The following is a 23,509-nucleotide window of genomic DNA, read 5'->3' as shown; positions in this document are numbered from 1 at the left end:
TGAGTCACAATCTATCAAGTGGGTCCTGGCAGTAGCTGTGTGCTGCTCTGGGTGTGGGAGGAGGCTGAGGTGTTAGGTGTTTGCTTTCACATTTCAGTGCAACTGGTAGACCTGCCTTCCCCATTGTACCCAGCCCTCCCTGAAAACAGCACACTGGCATCTCTCCAAGGAGTCTCCTTTAATCAGGGTGGTCATAAATATCACATCCTCTTGGAGTAAACCTAATTCCTTAGGTTGCCAGATGCACCCAAACCCTTTAGGGCCGGCGGGGAGGCAGTCTGTTTGCTGCAGTGTCCAGGGATGAGAGCATGACCACCATGCATAAGGCTGGCCTGAGTTGACTTTCCCATCTCATTAGGAGTCTGGGGGACCCACCTCTTGGTGGGGAGAGGCTGCTCCCCGAGCACCACTCAGGTAGGTCTGAGTGTGGAAAGTGGAGTCAGTGCCCTATTTCTGTTGCCAGTGGTGGAACAGTCTGGGCTGTTAGACCTCTCCCGGTGCCAGACAGCCTCGCTCAGTTCCTTGGCTGTGGCCACTTAGGGAATGGGCCCTGAAGTGTAATGGGCCAGGCGGGCTCACCCTGGCAGCTATAGGCGCAGCCTCTTGATGTCCTCGCTGCGGAAGTCCATGCGCAGAGCTAGCACCTGGCGCACTTCAGCAGGGGTGAGGCGCCATGTCAATGGGCCAGAGTTGGCACCCCAGTAATCTAGAATTTCAGTCACCTGGGGGAAGAGAGACAAGTCAGCAAGGAGGGGACTATCTGGAGGGAAGCCCGTGGGCTCCACAAAATTCAGAGCTGTGGTGCCCAGGGAGGAGAAGGTTCCAGCAGGGCTGGGCTGCTGGCATTTTGAGGGAGTGGCTGGGATCCAAATTTGGTTTATGCCTCTCGCCTCTCTGCCCAGACACCTTTCCCTGGCTAGGCATCGGGGGCCCCGCATACCCGCTCCAGATTGAGGATTGTAGCCATCTGGGAGAGCCGGGCAAACTTGTCTCGGATGGTCCAGGTGGTCACTGTGGTAAGGTAGGCAATGAGTGACCTCAGCTCCTTGTCAAACTGCAGACCGCCCAGCTGCAGGGAAACACAAGCCTCGTCACTGGTCAAGGCTGGCCCTCTGGCCCATCAGAACTGGCCCCCAATTTCCTTTAGTGCTGGGCTGCGAGGCCATCAGAGCTTTAGGAGGTTGCAATCAGCTCTAAGGCCTCAGAAGCCATGGGAGGACTGGGCCTAGATATGCAGGGCCGGGGAGTAGCAAATAGGGTAGGCAAGTGACAGGACTCAACTTCCGCAGAGGAGAAATGACACAGCTGGGGACCTGAGCTCCTTTGACCTTACCCGGTTGAAGGTGGACTTCAGCACCACTCTCTCCAGTTCAGCTGCCACAAAGCTGGTCATGAGGCTGGTCAGATTGTCATAGATGACTGGAGACAGGCTGGCCTACACACAGAGGCTAGACATCAGTGGGAGTCCTACCCACGCCTCTGCCTACACAGTGGAGTCTTCGGGGGGTAGGAGTGGTTACATGAAGCCGTCGGGGAGTGTTTCTATAGACTGGGACTTAGAAGGGCTCTCAGGGCTCCCAGCAGGAGGGTGATGAGGAGCTGCAGGCTGCTGGTTTGGGCAGAAGTGGGGAATTCCATAAGCTGGTCCCCAGAGCCCCTGCTCACCTTGAACTCTGCCATTTGCTGCTCCAGGTTAAGGATGAACTGTTGCACCCAAGGGTCATTGGCCTCATAGTCGTTGAATTCTTCCTGTTGTTAGGAAGTGAGATGGGTCATGGGGCTTCTCCAAGAACCATTCATCCTCACCCCACTTCCACCCCTTTAACAGAAGAGGTCTTTCTTCCCCTGTAGCTTCTGACTCATCCACCTTAAAACCAGCCTGGACACCCCAGCTGGCAGTGACTGCTGCTGCTTCTGCAGCACACTGCCCACTGGCAAACGGCCCTGGGCCGTGGCCATGGCCCACACAATATGGGAAAGATCCTGGCCTTTATGTAGTCTAGCATCTCATGTTCTATAAGAATAAAATCCTTAGGTTAAAAAAAAAAAAAGCCAAGTCGATGACAGGTAAGGCAAAAAGAGCCTAAATATAAGAGCATGTATCAGTTCAAGGCAAACTCCCTTTAAATGTTTTTCTGGCCCTTCTGACTGTCGGAACAACCTGTTTCCTGGGAGGAACCTAGGCGACGAGGGTAGGAGGGAAATGGACATGTCCTTCGGAGCATGTAAGGACAACACTGTTTAGACCAGCAAGTTTCAACTTTTTTCATCTCATGTCACACATAAACCAATTACTAAAATTCTGTAGCACATCGAAAAATTCATTTTTGGCTGATCTGACAAAAAAATTAGGTAAAATTTTAATTCATTTATACCAGACATCAATTGCTGTGTTAGCTGTTGTCATTTCTTTTATTTGACAATCTAAGGGAAATGAGGTCAGTGCCCCTGACTAAACAGGTATTGTATGTTTAAAAGTTCGTGTGGCACACCGGTTGAGAATCACTGGTTTAGACAGCTCCATTGCCCTCCAGCCGGGGGCTAGGGGAACAAGGGGGTAATCCTGTGTTTGATGGCTGCCAGTGGTCAGGCTTACCTCCTCGATGCTGTGGGAAACAGAGAGAAAGGTGTTGATCCAAGGCTGCACCTGCGGCTTGACTGCCGTGTTGTTTAGCTCCGTCAGCCCTTCCTGCAAAGGACAAGATGGAGACGCATCAGACCCACAAGGCACACCTCCCCATCCCTTTCCTCTCTCCTATGCCGTCCCCTGACTGCCGGGGCATTCTTCCAGATCTGAGACTATCTGCAGGCTGTCTGAAGTGAAACAGGAAATGCTGATAAAAAGAGGCCAAGAACAACCAGTCCTTCCCAGATCTATGCCAATTCAGGTCCCGGCCAGAGATAAGGCCTAGAGGTTGGTGCGTACACTCTCAAAAGAAGAGATTTCTGAGTGCCCGGTACTGGCAGCACCTGTGCCTAAGGCCAAGCAGCAGGTCTGAGACACCACGTGGTTCCGCTCCCTCAGAGCACCTTTCTGAGGGCTCTTGACACAGCACGGCCAAGTGGAGATTCAAGAAGACCAGCGTGCTAGCCTGTCAATATGATAACTGCACTGCTGAAGAACCAACGGGGCCTTTAGTCTCAAGGGACTGGCATAATTTCATTGGCCTGCATGCTACTCCCTCACCCCTCCTCTGTGTTTCCTTATGCACACAGCCCACAGTAAGCCAGTAACAATCTTCTCAGAGCAATACACAGGCACAGGATTCAGCCAGTTGTTGACTCTGGGGCTTACCTGCAAGAGGTCTCGAAATTTGTTGGACACGGCAGCCAAGTCAGAAAGGCAGCTGTCAAACTTGGCCTGGGCCTGCTCCCCTCCAATGCCCTGACTGAACAGCTTGGTACAGTCGCTCTAGGGGAGAACACCAGTTTTCAGGCTTCTGAGCATGGGCCACAGGACAGTGGGGAGGGGAGCAACATGCAACCAGCCATTTCTCCTACTCTGGCCTTCTCTGGTCACAGTAAGGCTGATCCTAGGCAAGAGCCGTAGGTGGGTTTCAGAAACCTGGGTTCTATCCTGGTGGCTAACTACTTGGCTCCCACTTCCCTCTTTGTAATCTGGAGGTACCAGCTCACATTCAAAGGGCTGAAGTAATTTCAACTCTTTAACAGTTAAGGAGTAGTTACATTTATACAGTCCTAAAGTTATTTCGACCCTTTGAAGGCAACCATGGGGCTGATGTGGCCCCCGGTGAAAATAAGTTTGACACCCCTGCTTTAGAACCAGACATTCCCAGGTTAAATCCTGGCTCAGCCACCTATTGGATGAGTGACCTTGGTCAAGTGATTTCAAGTTTCTGAACTTCAATTTCACCGTCTACAATTTTCTGATTCCGTGGTAGTTATCAGATTTGGATGAAATGACGCACAAAGTGTTTATTCTGCCCAGTGCCTGGCACGTAGTAGGCACCAAGGACATGGCAGCTATTGTTGTAATTTCTGATTTTAAATACTGTTGCCTGGCAGCACAAGGGAGATCATCATGATCACAGGCAGAATTTAACTGCTTACGTGTGCCAGACCCTGTTCTAAGCATTTTATTCTCATTAACTAAAGTATCTATCTTATGAAGTAGGTACTATTATTATCCCTCTTCTACAGATGAGGAAACTGGACACAGAGAAGTTAATAACCTAAAGCCACAGAGCAGGAAATTGTGGAACTGGGATTCGAGGTGGGAATTCCGGCTCCAGGGAGCCTGTTCCTAATCCTTGCATTACAACCCAGCTGCACAGAACTCTGCAGGGGGAGCTGCTTGAAGCTCACCACCTTTGGGCTGCTAGCTGCCCACATTCCTTGTAGCCTCCTTAGAAAATCTGCACTTTGGGCCACAGCAGGCGTAGCGTTGTGGGAGAGGTGCAACGGGGCTGATCTAGCAGGCAGAGGTCCTCCAATCCTACCGCAGCTCCAATCTTTATTATGTTTAGCTGTTTAACCTCAACTGTAAAATGGACATCATGCCTCTCCAAGGAGGCCAGGGAAGGTGGCAGCGGCTAAAAGCTGATAGGCAACTTCCTCTGTACCTCCAGGGTCTTCTTTAGAGTAGAGATGTTTTCACTGCAGATTTCCACGTTGTTCAGAGTCACCTGGGAGATGAGGACAAAAGAATGTGACTTCTTACCCATCGGTGTTTGTGCCCACTCCAGCGCCAGAAGGGCTGGCAGCAGCTCTCCTGAGGCTCAGAGGGCTAAGGACGGCCCACAGCACTGCCATCAGGCAGGGCCCTCAGGTCTCGGGGTGGGCAGAATAGTGAACCAGGCTCGCCCTTTCTCCTCTGCCTGACACCAAGGCAGCAAAGCCAGCCTGACCTCAGAAGTAGGGACCCAAGGTTTCAGGTTTTTTTCCTCTATTTTTCGACACACAGGTCTGGGAGAAATCCTGAGACTCCAAACCTCCAGGTCCAGGGCAGTTATGTAAAGGCTGACACATGTTAAAGAAATCCTTCCTGAGAGCCTGGCACCCAAGGAAGCATTTTTCTCATCCAAATACCCTCTGCAAAACAAGTATTATCAAGCCAGCTCATAAACAGGAACAAAACTTCTCAGAAGGTGGAATGACTCACCAAGGTCAGTCAAGAATTGATTCAGCAAGTATTTACCTAGCACCTGCTACCTTGCCAGGCACTGTTCTAGGCACCAGGGAGAAAGCAGTTAACAAAACACAAAATTGACCCCCTCATAGACTTTACGTTCCAGAAGGGAACTCTAGTAATAAATATATGTATTTTATAATGCCAGGCAGTGATAAACATCGTGAAGAAAAATCAGGTATGATAACAGGATAGCAACTCAGAGAGCGACAGGCCACAGAGCTAGAGCCAGGTTTAGAATCCAGGTCTTCTCACTCTAGGCCAAGGGCGTCTTCTCTTATGTTTCAGTGGACTTTTAAGCTAGGTGCAGAAACACCAACCATACAAAGCAGCATGTGATAAAGTGATAATTAAGGCCCAAACTGCTATGGACATTTTGAGGAAAGAAACATTTGGTCTGAGGCATTCAAGGAAAGCTCCATGGCAGAGTTGTTAACTGAGCTGAATTTGAAAGGCTGGAACAGCCCTGACTGGGTAGCTTAGTTGGTTAGAGCATCATCTTGATATGCCAAGGTTGTGGGTTCGATCCCTGGTCAGGGCACGTACAAGAATCAACCAGTGAATGCATAAATAAGTGGAACAACAAACTGATGTTTCTTTCTCTCTCTCTCTCTCTCAAATCAGTTAAAAAAAATAAAGAGGCTGAAAGACAGCTGATAGGAGACGACAGCAAGTCCCTTTCTCTACCCCCTCACCCCCACCAGCCTCTTTCTAGCCCACTGTTCAGTTTAATATTTACCTAATGATACTCAGGATGATCTGATGTTGTTTCTTGCTGCCCTTCCCACTGGAATGACAGTCCCTGAAGGCAGGGATCTAGCCTGTCTCCTTTACTGCCACGTCTCTAGTAGAGCATTGTCCAACAGAGCTTTCTTGATGATGAAAATATTCTAAATCTGAACTACCCAGCATGGTAGTCTCTAGCCACGGGTGGCTATTGAGCCTAGAAATGGAGCTAGTGCAACAAGGGAAATAGATTTTAAAATTTAAACTTAGCCGCTTGTGGCTAGTAGCTATCATCCTGAACAGTGTAGCTCTAGAACCAAGAACAGTGCCTGAAGTTTCTCAGTAAATACTTGTTGAGTGAATGCACGAGTGAGTGAACGTGTTACAGAGCAGAAGGAGAACATAATCAGAGGCAGAGCGGCAGAAAACTGCAGCAGGTGTGCGGGGATCAGCAGAGGCAGTGCGCAGACAAGTGCAGGAAAACGGTAGAGGTGGAGCTGCAGAGGTGGGTGAGGTCAGAATGGAACTTGGGTGCCATGCTGGCCTATGGACAATGGGGTGACGCTGAGGATTATTTAAAGCAGGTGAATGCCCCATGAGCACAGCTGTGGGTTGGGAGTACTGTGTGGGGCTGTGTGGGGCAGGAACTGAAGTTTGCGAGGATCACCCAGCCTTGGAACCGGCGTGCTGGTGGCACGACCAGGGAGGCAGAGGTGATGTAGGGAGGAGCCAGTTTTCAAGAGATGAGTCGGGAGCTTCAGGATTTCAGGGTAAGAGAAGAATCCCAGAACCCCGGGGTGGGGTGGCGTGAGGTTAGGGGGTCCCCCTTGTCTCCCGAGAACGCTTCCCTTACCAGTGTCCTGCAGCCGACACTGACAGGTCACGCTGCTGACCGTGCTAAGGCTGTGCTGTTGAGGACGGGTAAGGTTGAAGGCCTTTCATTATTAGCGTGCCTCAACCCCAGGCTGCAAACACCTGGGAACTGACTGCACTGTCATGACAGCTCAAGGATGAAGACGACAATATAAATGTTTCTAAGGCACTGAAGGGCACCAAGAATAATGTCATGAGAGGAAAATGGATTTGGGTTCAAATGGTATTGAATTCAAATTCCCCTGTGCCGTTGGCCCTTGTAAGCAAGGATGCAATGGGCTTATCCCAGCACGCAGTGAATGGCGTGTCAGCTGGTGGGGAGTGCGTCTTGACAACCAAATGCATCAAGGTGGCAGAAGGAATGGGCCCTGTGGTGGGAGTGATGACATTTTAAGTACTTGGCGTCAGAAAAACTAGAAACCTGTCATCAAGCACTCAGCAACACCTTTCCTTTTTTTTACCCTCACCCAAGAACATTTTTTCATTGCTTTTAGAAAGGGAGAGAGGGAGAAACAGCAATTGGCTGCCGTCCCGTATATGCTCCAATTCGAACCCGCAACCCGCAACCCGCATATGTGCCCTGACGGGGAATCAAACCGGTGACCCTTGGGTGTACTGATGATGCTCCAACCAACTGAGCCACGCCGGCCAGGGCAGCATCACTTTTCTTATTTGCCTTATCTTCTGGGTCCCCAAACAGTGAAACTGTCTGAATGGGAGCAGCCAATGCATGAATGCACAGGCATTAGCCTAATGGGGGCTTGTGGAGCCAAGTGGTGGAACAGGACTGGAGGGGAGGATGGACCAGACTCAGAGGGCCTTGAACAAACCCCCAGGCAAAGGCGTCTAGCTTTGTTGTGAGAGGTCTTAAGAAGTCATTTCTGAGCAGAGAAATGAAAGAATGAAGTAAGTTCTGTAAAAAATGAAATGGGATGTAAACAAAATGAAAAATTTAAGTCAATCCATGATCACATGAAGCTGGCTGCCAGACATTTTGGCAAAGTTCTCCCAAAGCACCATACTCAGAAGCAATAGTTTCTTGGAGCTGACACTTTTTTTGGTAACAACCATGACATTCCAGATCGACAGAACCCACGCCGAGGGAAAATATTCTCAATGACAAGAAGACAGCGGTGCTGCCTAAAGAGCCTCCATCCTGGATCTGGCTGAGGACTAGTTACTGGGTTTCCTTGTAGAGATGGGGTAGATGGTAGCATGTTTAAGTTTCTGTCTGAGAAAATAACTGCTCTGAACTCTTTTGGGAGTTAAGAATCAGAAATGCTAAGGACCCTGCTTCCAGAAAAAAAATACATGTGTACACTTTTTCATCCAACCGTAGGGCGCTCAGAGACCCCATCTGTGTACCGACTGAGAGCTCTGCTACTGCGTTTCCTCCAGCCTCTGACCCTCAGAAGCCAAGACGAACAGAGTCTGGTCCCCATAAGGGCGAAGCTGAATGACCTCTGGCAGCGCTGTTCCCATTTGTGCCCGGACAGCAAGGGCCAGAGAGGCCCGACTGTGAGGCTAGGACTCCTGGGTTCTTTTTGGCTCATCACAAACTAGCTGTTACCTTTTATAAATCCTCTCGCCCTTCCATGCTTCTCCTGTGCCAGCTGTCACACAACTGGGAAGACTCACGGCTTCATCACATCTGTCATTCTGGGTAGTTAAGGGCTTTAATAAGGTCACCTTTCTGAGAAAGTTGAAAGCCTAAGAAGTGTGCTAGAGAAGCAGTCCTGGTAGGCTTAAAGGATTGGCACCCCACCTGTGCTGGGGGACTGTCCTCAGTGGAGCATTCTGGAGGTTTGGCACAGACATTCCAGTTGGTTCTGTGGCAGCTGCAAGCCAAGCTTGATACTGGGTAGAGCCCCTGAGCAGCCGGGTAGTACTGTTAGGGACGCGCACTCCAGAAATCTGAGACACCCAGACTTCCAGGCAAGGAACAGTGTCTGTCCTGGCTCAGGCTCCTCAGAAATACGTCCCTGGGTAAGAAATGGTTTCAGAGCCTTCTAGAAGGAGGTTTCCTTAAAGGAGTTTTCCTTCTACACAGACACTAGAAGAAAAGTCTCCAGTTGAAGGCTACACTGTAGCTTAGAGGTCATAGTTTAACCTCTTGAAATTAACCAACCCAGCCCCCGGCTGGTGGGGCTACCTACCAGGAAGGACAGCTTGGCCTCGTCAGTGCTCTCAATGCCTTTTGTGTCAAATTTGCCCTGCTGGAGACTGCTGTGCATGATGTTCACGGCGCTTGTCACCCCACGCTGGATGTCCTGGAAGGTGGTGGCTGGGAAGCCCATCCGCAGCTTGTTACACAGAACGTCCCTAGGGGGCAGAATGGCAGATGGGGGTTGATGGGGATTGACAGTGCTCCACGTGGCCTCAGGGACAGACGACCAGAGGGCCCCCTACCCCGACCCAGCAGCACAAGTTGCTTTTTTGGGGGCATAACCAATCCTTGAGACAACTGTAGGAGACCCTGAGTAGCCAGGGTACGAGAGAGACCAGCACCCCTTGAGGGCACTGAGGAAGAGCACAGAGAAGACTGGCTAATTCTTGTCTTCCTCTGAGGCTTTCAGTTATTACCGCTGAACTCCAACAACCTCAGCGGTCCAGCTTAACGAAAGGGAGAGCTGAGGGAGAGCTGGAGAATGGGTTTTGAGACATCAGTTCTGGACTCTAGTCCTTATTCCACCACGTGTAAGACGTGGTATCTTTGGCAAAGGATGGAATCTCCTTAAGCCCCAGGCTCCTCATCTATAAAACAGAGCTTATAGTTCCCACCTCACGGGGTTGTTATCAGAACTGAATAAGAGCAGGCAATTAGCGTAGTGCCTGGCCTACAGCAATGGTAACCGTTATTGTTAACATTACAACTACTGCCTTCATCTGAGCTCCTGTTCTTCCACAGGCCTGAGGGCCAATGGCCCCTCCAATCCAGTCCAGGGAGTGGAACAGAGACTGGCCCGTGAGTGACGTGGCTGCTGTGCAGCTGCCTAGAGCCAAGGATGTTGTGCTGTGGATAAGAGGTTAGATCCTGTACACAACCGAACTATTATCCAAAGAGAAAAAAGGAAGGAACAAATGCGCCTCAGGAAGCAATCCCAATTAGGACTGTGCCTCCTGGGAATGAGAAAGAGCGGCAAGCACACCTGAAGTCGGACTCCAGTTCCGTGGTGGCGAGGTTGATCATGGCACAGAGACAGTCGATGCTGGAGCTGGACAGAGCCCGCCCAATGCACTTCTTAACGATGTAGAAGACGTCGTCCACCATGCTGGACGTCAACTGGCCCTTCTCATAGGTGTCCAGGGCCACAGCCTACCGAAAAGACAAAGCACCCAGTAAGGGCCCCAGTTCCGCATGTCACTGCTCAAGTTGTGCTGGAACAGGCCCTGTTTTCTTTTCTATACCTCGTCCGTGTTTTTCCCCACATGGTTTATTCTGGTCACAGCTGGGGGTAGATCCTCCTTATTAAAATACCTCCCTTCCCTACTGATCACTATGTTAAGAAATTAAGTATTCAGGATCTTTGCCTTGAGGACAACAGTTCCCTGGGGTGTAAGGCGTGGGAGAGGACCTTCTTCCCTGAGGCTCCTCACCCGCATACCTCTAGGGAGGCAGGAACAAGGAGACTCCCTGCGGAGCTGGGGTGTCCTACCCATACCAAGTGGTGCCACTCAGTCTGCATGCCTGGGCATTCTCAAAGCAGGACCAAGAAATACGACATGCCTGGCCGTTTCCTTCAGCCTGGCTTCTTGGACAGAAAGGCCCCATTTCCAAGGGATGTGTCCTGTGTCCTACCTTATTCACAGTCTCCCTCATGAAGTACTCCTCCATGGTAATATAGAAACCAATTAGCTCCTGCATGGTGCAGCTCAACAGGCAATTATTGAGGAGTTTGTCCAGACACTTCTGGTGCTCTAGGGGACAACCAGAAAAGAACACTCGCTTTTGTTCTTCAAAGGAAACAGATCAACTTTCTTCATTTTTTTCAGGTTCCTTTCTAATCTTTATTTAAATTTGTACATAATTTACATGGTTATAATCACAGTATAGGTATAATTTTGTATTATACTTTACAAATTATATCATAATTTTTTCAGTGTTTATACATAGCCTTTTTCTTCTTTTAGCTTACTTATTTTAATTACTATGGTATTTTATCAGGTAGAGAGTCTGTATTTTTAAAAACTATTCTTATATATTAAGACACCTGGTTATTTTCAAATATTTTGCCATTATTAGAGATAATTGAAAATCAGAGTAATTGGAGATTATAGTGAACTTTTTATTTATTTATTTATTATTATTATTTTTTAAAGATTTTATTTATTTACTTTTAGAGAGAGGGGAAGGGAGGGAGAAAGAGAGGAAGAGAAACATCGATGTGTGGTTGCCTCTATCACTCCCCAACTGGGGACCTGGCCTGCAATGTGGGCATGTGCCCTAGACTGGGAGTCAAACCAGCAACTCCTTGGTTCACAGGCCAGCACTCAATCTGCTGAGCCACACCAGCTAGGGCATATAATGAACATTTTTGTACAAAGAACTTTTAACTTTTTTTTCATTATTTCCTTAGAATTAATTAGTAAGACTCGAAAGATGTAAGTTCTAGGCAAAGAATAAAACATATTGGGTATGTTTCATTATCTAAACCAGTAAATTTCCTGTGATGATGGAAATGTTCTCTATCTGTGCTGTCTTATATAGTAACTACTATTGAACAACTGAAATGTAGCTAATGTGACTGAGGATCTGAAATTAATTAATTAACTTTTAGACAGAGGGGAAGGGAAGGAGAGAGGGAGAGAAACATCAGTGTGTGGTTGCCTCTTATGCGCCCCCTACTAGGGGCCTGGCTCGCAACCCAGGCATGTGCCCTGACTGGGAATCGAACCGGCAATCCTTTGGTTCACCGGCCTGTGCTCTATCCACTGAATTTTTAATGTTATTTCATTTTAATTAATTTAAATTGTTAACATGTGGCTATGGCTACTATATTGGGCAGCACAGCTCTGAGTAGAGAGTTATAGTTGGTCTCAAGTCTCCAATTTGGGGAATTTTGTAATAGTTGCCCAACAGGAATTAAATATTCTTAAAAACCTAGAGAGTAAATTTAATAAATAAAATAGAACTGTGTATGGCCCTGGCTGGTGTAGCTCAGTGGATTGAGCAAAGGCCTGCAAACCAAAGGGCCACTGGTTCGATTCCCAGTTAGGGCACATGCCGGGGTTTGCAGGCCAGGTCCCCAGTACAGAGCACATGGAAGGCAACCACACATTGATGTTTCTCTCCCTCTTTCTCCTTCCCTTCCCCCCTCTCTAAAAATAAATAAAGTCTTAAAAAAAAAAAGAACTGTGTCATACTTTTTTTCAATGTATTTATCTCTTCAAAAATTGTGACTGAAAACTGAGAGACTAAGGGAGAGGGTGAAAGCCTTTTTACACGACATACTCTCTGTGTACCCTTTCTTTACACTATATACTCTTTTCTCAACGTGATACCTCGATACTACATTGAGGTATAACTTATGTACCATAAAATTAACCCATTGTATGTATTCAATTCAATTTTTTTTTTTAGAAACTATACAGAGTTTTGCAACAATTACTACAATCCAGTTTGGAACATTCTTCAATCCTAAAAGTTCCCTCATGAAGTTATACATTTCATTCCTCCCTCCCTCCCCCCACCCCTATCATGTGTACATCATCACACACTTAAATATCTGTCCCTAAAACAAGGCCGATCAGGAAAAGAGCAGAGGAAAATAATCTAATCATTCTGGGCACTAGCCTTCCTCCTCTGTAAAGTAATTAGATGGCTCCGAAGGCCCAGCCCAATCCCTAAGTTCAGTTAAGTCTAGATTTTCTCCTGGGAGTCAATTTTCCCATAGATACCCCCACCCCCGGATGCTGACAAGCCCCAGTTATTTCCCTATTAAGAGATCTGTGGCTTAACTATGAAACGACAGTGCCAACCATACCCCAGCCCTGCCAGGAAATATGGGAAATGGCTTTTACCTTGTTTTACTTCTTCTGAGGCCATGGAGTCTCCCACCTCAAAATCAGAGCTGATCCTCTTCCTGAGGAAGCTTAAGTACAACTCACTGCGGGCATTCATCAGGGTGACCTCAGTCAAGATGGGGTCCAGCTCCCTGAGACACATGGGGCAGAAGAAATGAGCAAGAGGACACTGGATTCCCTCAGACAAAAGCAGAGTCCCAAACACCCCCTCCCCACTGGGACCAGGTCTCGGCCAGATGGTCATCCTGGCTCCGCTGACCCAATTATAACCAGAGACAGCTGTCAATCACTTATTCTGCTTACATGTTTCACCCAAATCACTCACACCCTAAAATCCTGTCAGGGGTAAATAAGAGATTGGGAGGTGTGGTTGTGTTAGCAATTTGAGAAAAAATTATCTATGCCTCATGAGAAAGAAAACACACCTCCCCAACTTCTTCCTTAGCTGTGATGAGATTTTGGGGACATATCATTAAACTGTCCCACACCCATTCATAGCCAAAACAATCTAAAAACACAAAACACAAACACCACCAGAAAAAACTAAGCTGGAGGACTCACACTTCCCAGTTTCAGAACTTACTACAGCAATCAAGACAGTGTGGCAGACACGAAGATAGGCCTACAGATTGATCGAGAGTCCAGAAACCTTCACATTTATGGTCAGCTCATCTCCAAGGACAGTGTTAAGACGATTCAGTTAGAAAAGAACAGTGTTCTCAACACACTGTGCTAGGATAACTGGTATGTACATTTAAAAAGTAGAGGTTGAATCTCTGTTTCAGTTTATATACACAAATTGACTCATTTTCCACACTTAAATCCAAAAGGCCTTTTCAAAACATAAATCTGGTCATATCACAATCAAGATTTCCATAGCTCTTAGGAAACCAGACCTGGAATGGCCTACCTCTAAAAACCTCTGCAGATTCATCTCGTACCAGGTTCTCCCCAACTCTCTGCACTTCAACAACACTGGCCTTCTTTCATTTTTTCAAAAGCAAGGCCTTTTGAACACACTTTCCCTGCTCTACCTGGAACACTGTTTACCTCTTATTTCTACTTACTACTCTTAAGGTCTCAGGTCTAAGGTCATTTCCTCAGGAATTTTTCCTTGAACTTCATCAGCCTGGATTATATCCCTTCATTAACATGCTCTCCTGTACCCTACCCTTAGTATGCCATAGTGGGTAACAGCATGAACCCCAGCGTCAGACTGCTTGGATTCTTTCTTGGCTCTGCCACTTTCTAGCTGTGTGACCTTGGGCAAGACACTCAACCTCTCTGGCCTTCGGCTTCCTCATTAGTAAAAATGCTTATGGATTAGATCAGTGACCCTCAGCTGAGAGGGGCTCTGCGCCTCAGGGAAAATCTGGCAGTGTCTGGAGACACTTTTGGTTGTCGTGACTGGAGGGTGTTGCCAGCACCTAGTCAGTAAAGGTCAGGGATGCTAAATACCCTACAATGCCCAGCACAGGCCTCCACAACAAAGAATTACCAGCCCAAATGCTAGCAGCACAGAGGCTGAGAAAGCCTGGATTGAATGATTTACTATTTAAGTGCTGAGCACAATGTCTGGCATATAGTAAACATCACAGACTAGAGATGTCACAAAGAAAGAGGTGTGTTTTGCTCGCTTTGTTTGCTGCCATATTCCCAGTGCAAAGGGCCAAGGCCTGCCATGTAATGTATGCTCAGTAAGAATCTGCTGACTGAATGAATGCATTTTTATAATGTTTGGATTTTCTTCTAGCAAGCATATATGACTTTTATTAGAAAACTTAAAGGTTTAAAATTTTAGGATAGTAGTCACCTCTGGGGGAGGGAGAGGAGAAGAATCACTTTGGGGACTTCAAAAGTATTGGTAACCATCTATTCTTCTTTATGAACTACATGCTATATACACATGATTTGTTTGTATGACATAATCCATTAAAGAAAACCGATAGCCATAGATAAAATATTTTTAAGACATAGACCACATTGTAACACTAGTTTCTGGATGATATATGATTGCCAACTCAAACACCTCTGGGATGAAGAAAAGAGGATTATTACCTTGGTTCTATTTTTTCTGTGGCAGAATTTCTCAGGTTGTTCTGGACATGCCGAAACTGCAAAACACCAAAAATGAGAATGGTTTTCCCCACCCTCCTCCATCTGCCTTTTGTGGGTGACATCCAAATTTCAAGCATACAAGAATGTTTAGGTTTAGTCTGCTTAACAGGCAAATCAAAAGTAGGCTTTCAGGATGATGAGCCAAAGATTTACTTGATTTAGATGGTAATGCTCACCTTTATTATTGCATTTAAAGTGATGCAATTGGTGCCCCGGCTGGTGTGGCTCAGTGGATTGAGCACCACTATAAGTCACAAGTTCGTTCGTGACTGGGCACATGCCTGGGTTGCAGGCCAGGTCCCCAGTTGGGGGTGTGCAAGAGGCAACTGATGGATGTCTCTCTGCACGTTGATGTTTCTTTCCCTCTTTCTCCCTCCCTTCCCCTTCTGTAAAAGTAAATAAATAAAACCCATGAAGTTATGCTAATGGTGTTCCAATGGACTACTGTCTAGATTCTATGGGGCTACTCTTTCTAAGTCCTGCTCTTTACTTTCTCTGCTCAAAGGAATGGAGAAATAAAGCTCTGAAAAAGCAAATGTTACCTTTAGCACTTAAGGGAACTTAGGAGAAATATGAGCTGTATTACCTGACACTTAAGAGGGTCTTCACAAATAAAATTCTTATTATACCACTGGAAAGCACAGTTGCACATTCTGTGATAGGGAACTGGTTTAACGTTTCTGTGGTGCTCCTTTCAGGAAGCCCTTTCCAGTTCCTTCTCAACCTTGTACTGAGGCCATGATCATCTCGAGAACATCTCAAGTCCTGATGGGCAAGATGCAGGCCGGTTTGCATTCAGCACTTATTTTTCTTCTGTTTGCATCTTTTTCTCTTTTCCCTCCAGTTTGTTCCATTCGGTGTCCCTGGTTAATGCTGCTTCTAAACCACTTGTAGCTTCCCCTGCTCACCTGCTGGTGGTAGTTCCTCTGCTTGATGAACTTGTCTACCACCTTCTCCACCTGTCTGTCACATTCCACCTGCAGGTACTTTATCAGGGTATAAAGCCTCCCTGGCCCATAATATGTCTCCACTATTGGTTGGTGAGTTTCCACAATGCGGGCGATCCCTAGATAGAAGAAAGGGAGAGGGTTGAATTCCAAATATTCTTCCCACAAAATACACTCCTTTCTTCCAGCCAAGGCTGATCCAGGGTCTAACTCAACCCCTTTTGGTTGTTTTACCTCCAAAAATGAATACAAATGGTTCTTGTCAGTGCTGGAAGTTGCTAAGCAAAACTGTCTGTTAAACATGCTCTGTGCCTGGTATGCCAGAAAGCCTTTCCTAAGTTATATTGATAGTTTCTATAGGAACATCTTTAAAAACCAGCATCACTCTCTTCCCAGTAACGTATTTACTGGGAAGACAGTGATGTATTTTACTGGATAAATTTATTCTTAGAGTTTGGTCTTGAGGGCTAGGGAGGATCAGACTAATCTCTGCTAATCTGATATTGAATTGGGAAGTTAATTCTCCAAAAAACCAGTATACAGTAAATTACAGGATTAAATTAAAGGCATCGGGCCAGTGGGGAGAGAAAAGCTAGGAAGCAGTTATTAGCTAGGATAATGTCTACAGTCTCCCTGGAGTGGAGAAAGCAGCTTGCCTTCAAACAGGAGAGTGAGCGTGTCTGCAAAGATGATTGCAGCTCTTCGATCGTTCATATCCGTCCCTAGCACCAACAGCAGGTTCTCCTCAGCTTTACTGGCCACCTGAAGAAAAACACAAACCACATCTGTTTCTCAGACCAAAGGCCAGCCTCAGTTTTTCAAAGAGATTTCCCATTGCCTTTCCTTTCCTATATTTCCCTGATGCCTGACAGCTTAGGCAGCACAGACGAACTTCCCTTGAAAGCTCTGGGTTGTCGAAGCCTCGGGCAAGACAAGAAACTCAAACACAGTGTTAGTAGCTCTTCTTCCACTCGGAGGTGTAAATAATGCCTTTCTTCTCTTTGAAAATATGTCCTGCCATTAGCCACGGGAGAGAGCCTCCAATTTCAATAATCGTGTTAAGGTGTAATTCAAAATTATCATTAATGGTGTTTTATTAAGCAGCACAAGGAATCTGGGCACTGCTGAAGGGGCTTGCTTGTAAAGGATTAAAAGTGGAAGCCATTTCGAGGTCCCAGATGGCAAAGTAATGATTTACAAAAGTACCACAGAGCACAGAGCATTAAAATTTTAATTAAAAATTTTAATTAAAAATTTTATTTTTAATTAATTATTTTTTTTAGAATGGGTAAAACACAAACACTTAAATGTTCAAAAAGAACAAAGGAGTGTTTGGTGAAAAGTGGTTCTTCCTCTTACCTATGTCTCTTGGTCTCCTAATTTCCACTTGTAGAGGAGATTACTGTTAACCCTTCCAAAAATATCCCATGCCTACACAAGCACGCATCTTTATTGCCATGCCCCTCACTGTGAATAGGAATGGTAGCACACTGTTAACTTAATAAACCACATACATTAGAGAGTGAAATCTGTCAGCATATATGGAACTGTGTTCCGTATTCCATTATTTTTCTTAATGGCAGATCAGTGTTCCATTAGAGAATTTTGGGGGAAGGAGCAGGATGAACTCCCACATACAGTTTAAAAAACCGGCAATCTTCTGCTCATATGCCTGCTAGGATTTGCTTCTCTCCATGCAGGGTGGGGGAAGAGGGCTGAGACTTAAAACTGGAACCTGCTTCTTTTTCAGGATTTAACCTCAAGTGACCTAACTTGCTTCATGTCACCATGGCTCATTTTGAGACTCAATCTTCGTTACAAAGTCTTAAAACCACTAACCAACAACTCCGAATGCTTTTAAAAGAAGCCAGTTCCTGGCTGACACTTGAAAAGGTTAAGTCAACTAGTCAGAGAATTTGCATTTTAATTTTCCTTTACATTCTCTTGGTCTGTTGGAAATAAATGTGCACCAGCAAATGTCTAGGCCATGCCTGGTGCACAGTAGACTGGGAACAGACAAATGTTGAGTGAATGCATGCATCCAGTCCTGCCCAGCTACAGCAAGAGCAGAAAAGGGGAGTCAAATCCAGAGGTGAGAATGTATCCACAGACACTGGATCTACTGGTGCTCCAATCTGTGGGCAGAGAACCATCCCATTATCCTGCCAATCAATCAGGGGCCATACCTGCTTGCAAAGGTATTCTGAGAATTTGCTTAATCCATCCTCATGCAAACCCAGTAGTGGAAAGATCTTGAAGAAGCGCTCCACCTGGGGCAGATCCCCTTCCTTAGTGGCAATAGCAAACTTCTCTGTTACAATGGCTTTGAGACGCTGTTCAGCTTCTTGCAGCAATTTCAGGTTGGCATCAATCATGCTCCCTGTGCAATGGGAAAAAAGTGAAAATTAATGCCATTTTTCATTCAAAAAAATATATATTAAGAATTTACTGTGTGTAAGATACTGTATTAGCAACATGGATGATTAAAAGCTAAATCAGCCATAATCCTATCATCACAAAAGTTATAATTGAGCGAAAGAGATAAGCTTTGTACACAAATACCTATAATAAAATTCAGTATATGACAGATATCATAATAAAGGTGCCCACAAGTCACATTTCTGGTTGAACTAATCTGAAAAGCCTTCCTAAAGAAGGTGACATCCCATCTTTCAAAGATGGGCAGGATTTTGAGTCCTGGCTGGTGTGGCTCAGTGGACTGAGCACCAGCCTGCAAACTAAAAGGTTGCTGGTTCAATTCCCCATCATGGCTCATGCCTGGGTTATGGGCCAGGTTCCCAGTTGGGGGCATGTGAGAGGCAACTGATCAATGTTTCTCTCCCTCTCTTTCTCCCTTCCTTCCCCCTCTCTAAAAATAAATAAAATTTTTATTAAAAAACAAACAACACCCCCCCCCCCCCAAATGCCCTTCTTCTGGTTCAGTGTGCCTAGTTCAGGTTAGAGATGCTTGTAACTTAACCAGAAATCAACGGTTTGGGCTGCTGACCTTCTTTGCCCTGTCGGCTGAGCTCGATGACTGACTTGTCCAGGCACAAGTAGCGATGAATGTGGGCTGCAGCCTGCTCATAGTCTTCACTCCTCAAAGCAGTCTGAACGCCATCCATGCAGAACTTCAGGTCCAGGATATCATCAGCTCTCTGAATAGCTTGATAGAGGCGGTTCTGCAAGAAGACTTGGTGCTCAGAAACAATGTTCTATTCTTTCAAAAACATCTCTTCAGAAAGTGGGGAGATTCAGGTTAACCATATGTCCTTCGCAGCCCTCACTGGTGAACTAAAAAACACTCCCACTCACAAAACTGTGGTTGCTAGTGACCGAGACCCCTGACAAGTATCATGCAATTTAATTTATGTGACCAGATCATTCAGCTAATGGAAAAACAGGGATTATCTATATTTATATTTGGCCTATATTGTTAAGTTCATAATAGAATCAGAATGTATTTGACATTTTATTTATAAACATTTTTCTTTTTTTTCTGAGTTCTGGTTCAGAAAAAATTCAGAGCCAAGACTCAAACTGTAACAAAAGTTATTTTGAAGTCACAGAGGTAGAAGAAATGGGCTCAGAAAACAACTTATAGAGGCAAAAGAAGCTCAGCAGAGAGAAGGGTAAAGGTAACGCACCTGGAGCAGGAAGGAGAGGGATGGGAAAGGCGTGGGCATGCTCCCTAGAGGGAGAGCTCCTGTATTTGACAGTTTGGAAATGTGACATTGTAAACCAAGTTATAAGACAAATGAAATGTGTGGAAAGTATTTTTCTTTTATAATAAGCAAGAATGTTTAAAAGTAACCTTCAATATGTGAGTTGATGGCTGTGTTGCTTAGTTTTGTGGTTATTCTGAACAAATAGATCAGGAAAAGTTACGCTCTTTCACAGGGCAAACCAAGGCAGGGTGTGACTTCTTCAAGAGTCCGGACTTTGAGCTATTCTGTTCAGTATGGTAGCCACTAACCACGTGTGGCTGCTGAGGGCTTGAAATGTGGCTAGTCCACATTAAGGTGTGTATGCATAAAATACACATGGGATTTCAAACATTTAGTACAAAAATGAAGATAAAATATCTCACTGATATCATTTTATAGTAACTACATATTTAAATGATCTTGTAAACAATGAGTTAAATAAAGCATATTTATTTAAAAATTATTTTCATATATTTAACTTTTTAAAAAATGGCTACTAGGAAATTTCAAAGCACATTTGTTGTTGATATTAAGTATCTTCCAATCTGAATGATTTTTATTTCATTTTCTTGCCTAGTTGTCCTGGCTAGAACCTCCAGTAAGATGATGAAGAGAAGCAGCAAGAACTGACATCCTTGCTTTGTTCCTAATCTCAGCAGAAATCAATCAGTCTTTTACCAGTAAGTATGATGCTTTCTTAGGGTTTTTCATAGATACCCTTTATCAGGTTGAGGAAGTTCCTTTCTATTCCAAGTTTGTTGAGTATTTTTATAAAAGGCATTAAATTTTGTAAATTACTTTCTTTGAGTCTGAGATGATCATATGGTTTTTGTCCTTTGTTTTACTGACTTGGTATATAAGATTAATTTTCACATGTGAAACCAACTCTGCATTCCTGGGATAAATCCCACTTGCTCATAGTAGAGTCCTTTTTATATGTTGCTGGATTCGGTTTGGTTGTGTTGTTGAAAATTTCTATGTCTATATTCATAACAGCAATCGGTCTAGGGTTTTCTTATATCTTTGTCTGGTTTTGGTATCTTGTGTTAGATTTCTATTGGATGTTGCTGCTCTATTTTCTAATGTGGTGGCTTTTCTACTGCCCTCTTAACTCAAACATCAACACCATAATGGGATTACCTTGGCCAGGTCAAGCTGACGAACTTTGCTGGACACATTCTCAGCTAGGCTGCAGGTAAAGGTGATCATTCCAGCTAGCTGCTTCGCATCACCTTCAATCAGCTGCAGGCTGGGACTAGAGATACGCATTGTCAGCACACGTAAGTCCATAGCGGCAGAGGGTAGGAGTAAGAGATGGAAGTGTTCTTGCAGATGGAGACTATGTCTTCTACTTCTTTCGTACCTCCCCAAATTCTTAGCTTAAATCACTCTATTAACAGCTTTTCTTCCCTAAGAGTGTTTTACTGTAAACTCAGGCCTATGCTGAATAAAAAATTAATTTCTGTAAGTACTAATGACACTGCTAAATAGGTACTGCCAAAGAATTAGAGGACCGTCTCCAAATTGTTTTTTTCCCTCTCAATTGTTAAGTGAGTAACAAATGCACTAACCAACAATCTGAGAGGATGATGAGAACATAGAACAATTTTTGTGCCTGGCAAATACACAAAACTTGTAAAAACAGTGGTTCTCAAACTTGAGCCACACACCAGAACCTCTTGGCATGCTTGTTAAAATACAGATTCCTGGGAACCACCCCCAGAGTTTCTGCTCCAGTAGGTTTGGGGTGGGGCCCTAGAATTTGCATTTCTAATAAGTTTCCAGGTAGTGTGCCTAATGTTGATACTGCTGGTCAAGGTCACTTTGAAAACTACTTAACTGTACTCTTAGGTGTCCACTTTTCCTTGAGGGAATGCTCCTCTACGTTTCACACTCAACTGGCATTTTATAAGAGGAAGTTAGGAAAATAACTAACCCAGTGGGCAGTGTTGGAATTTCCAACAGCTCTCGCTGAGATGAAGTGACTCACCCCATTCGATGCAGAGTGACCATTTTACTTTCAACGGTGCTTTGCTGTTCCAAAAGCGCATCCAGCTCTCTTTCTACCACTTTCTGAAACACAGAAACATCCTGTCATCAGCACGGTCAGAGGAACTCTAAGAGTTATCTAACCCAACCGCTTAGCTGAAGGGTGAATGCCATTTCACGTATCTTCCTTCCTTCCTTCCTTCCACCAAGCCCCTCAGAACATCAACAAACAATACTTAATTTCTGCGCTCATCACACTGCATAATGATTATGTGTATCTTATTTCATCCAGCAGAACACCATAAATAAACCTTTATTCAATGTCATTAGCATAGTGCCCCACACAGGAACGCCTTTAAAATATAATGGCCAAACAAAGGAGATCTCCAAAGTGGCCGTTAGAGAAAGTCTCTCCATAGTATATAATTCTCCCTCGGCCAAGCCATTTACTGCAGGACCTCGATTAATGTGACCTTCTTATGCTTGAGTTTTGTCACCTGTAACACAGGGATAGCAACAGATACCCCACAGGACTGTTTTGTGAAGCCAAACAAGATAACAAAGTGCTTAACACAGTGTGTGACTTATGGTTCAATAACAGCCATTAACATTAGCTACGCATTTCTATTAAAATAGTCCAGCAGGATCCAGACGGAAACTTCACTTGACAGGTTGTCAAATACAAATACAGAACCAATATCGCTCTGTCTGTAAGATTGACTTAATTTCCCCCCAAAGTATCGGCAGACTCAATGAATGCAAGCTTAGGAACGTTCAGTCAAGAGTGCAGAATTTTACAAAGCACATCTTGCTGAAAAACATACCAGAAACTGCTAGAGCTGGTGCAAGTTAATGCTTGAAAATATTCGAAGATGTCAATGACCCCTCGTCCCCAGGCTGAAACTGGCTTTTGTGCTCAACCTTATTTAAATGTTTGGTTTTAGGGAACAGCTACTAAATTTCTAGATCAGGGATTAGATTTCTTTCTTTTGACTGGAGGGAACCCAACTGACATTTAAAGATGTATTGAGAGCATCGGGCTGTCACAGAAAAGTGAAGGAGGCGGAAAGGAGATAAAACGTTAGGTGCTGAAAAGAATCCTTGCGAGAACAGAGTCCACGCCCCTCATCTGACACAAAGGCAGCGGCACAGGAGATGAAGTGACTTGTCCAAGATTAGGCAGTTGTGCCTGAGTCTTAAAACCTCAAGCTTCTACAAAACTCTGCATTTAACCGAAACGCTAAAATTATACCCCCAAGCCTACAAGAGGAAGTTTTAAACCCCTTCACCTTTATTTGCAATGACTGCTGGCTTAAATGAGAGAACGGGGTGAAAGCATTTCGCAGTTTTAAACTAAGCCAATGCAAGAGAGCCTTTATTCTTAATTTAAGAGCCAGGAGATTTGGTTTGTCATCTCAATCTACCTTTATTCCCGCTGAGAGACACCAAGTCATTAAGAGCAAGAGAAATCAACGGAGTCGGGGGCGCGGATAGCCCAGATAACAGGGAAAACAGGCTCGGAAGCATCATATAGAGTGAAAGGAGATGGCAGGTCCCAAGAACCACACTCAGCTATACTCCTGCTTCTCGAGTTGGTGCTTTTTGTTTCCCTCGGCTGGGAGAGAGCTCCCCACAGCCCGGATTTCCCGGCTGGTGGCTCCTACGCCCACTGCCCCTGGATGCTTCTGAAAAAAGGCTCAGCCCTCCCACCTCCTCGCCGCAGAGCCGTTCGTACACAGCCTCCAGCTCCTGCAGCTCCGTCAGGGAGCGAATGAGCTCTGTGGAGATTTCGGAGCAGCGGCCTCCTCCCGCTCCCTCAGGCGGCGGAGGCACCCCTAACACCTTTTGAGGGGAATTGAGATCCGCCATGTCGGTTCCCATTCCGTGTTTCCGGCCCCGCGAGGACCCCTCCTCGTAGGCGTGCGGGTCTGTGGGGCTGCCCATGGAAGTGCCCGACGAACTCAATCTATAAATAT

At 45.5% G+C, this 23,509-nt stretch overlaps 1 protein-coding gene across 3 annotated transcripts; it reads right to left on the bottom strand.

Moving 5' to 3' along the window:
* Window positions 1-161: 161 nt before the first annotated feature.
* Window positions 162-23,420, bottom strand: COG4 (component of oligomeric golgi complex 4). Of its 3 annotated transcripts, none has more exons than XM_024556095.3 (19): window positions 23,244-23,420; window positions 21,535-21,617; window positions 20,685-20,799; window positions 18,845-19,019; window positions 18,024-18,217; window positions 16,494-16,599; window positions 15,799-15,956; window positions 14,831-14,886; window positions 12,770-12,903; window positions 10,548-10,666; window positions 9,898-10,064; window positions 8,905-9,070; window positions 4,584-4,646; window positions 3,296-3,412; window positions 2,597-2,689; window positions 1,666-1,749; window positions 1,334-1,435; window positions 941-1,069; window positions 162-722 (listed from the first exon to the last, which is right to left on the bottom strand). In XM_024556095.3, the coding sequence occupies exons 1-19, from the start codon at window positions 23,412-23,414 to the stop codon at window positions 588-590; spliced, it is 2,367 nt and encodes a 788-aa protein (XP_024411863.1). In that variant the 5' UTR covers window positions 23,415-23,420; the 3' UTR covers window positions 162-587. The 3 variants fall into 3 exon arrangements, with proteins under 3 accessions (XP_024411863.1, XP_045047714.1, XP_045047713.2); XM_045191779.2 differs by having other exon boundaries at window positions 23,269-23,400; XM_045191778.3 differs by lacking the exon at window positions 23,244-23,420 and adding an exon at window positions 22,958-23,225.
* Window positions 23,421-23,509: the final 89 nt, after the last annotated feature.

The sequence above is a fragment of the Desmodus rotundus genome, chromosome 12 (assembly GCF_022682495.2).
Source record: "Desmodus rotundus isolate HL8 chromosome 12, HLdesRot8A.1, whole genome shotgun sequence".
Lineage (NCBI taxonomy): Eukaryota > Metazoa > Chordata > Mammalia > Chiroptera > Phyllostomidae > Desmodus > Desmodus rotundus.
This window is presented reverse-complemented; position numbering and strand designations above follow the sequence as displayed.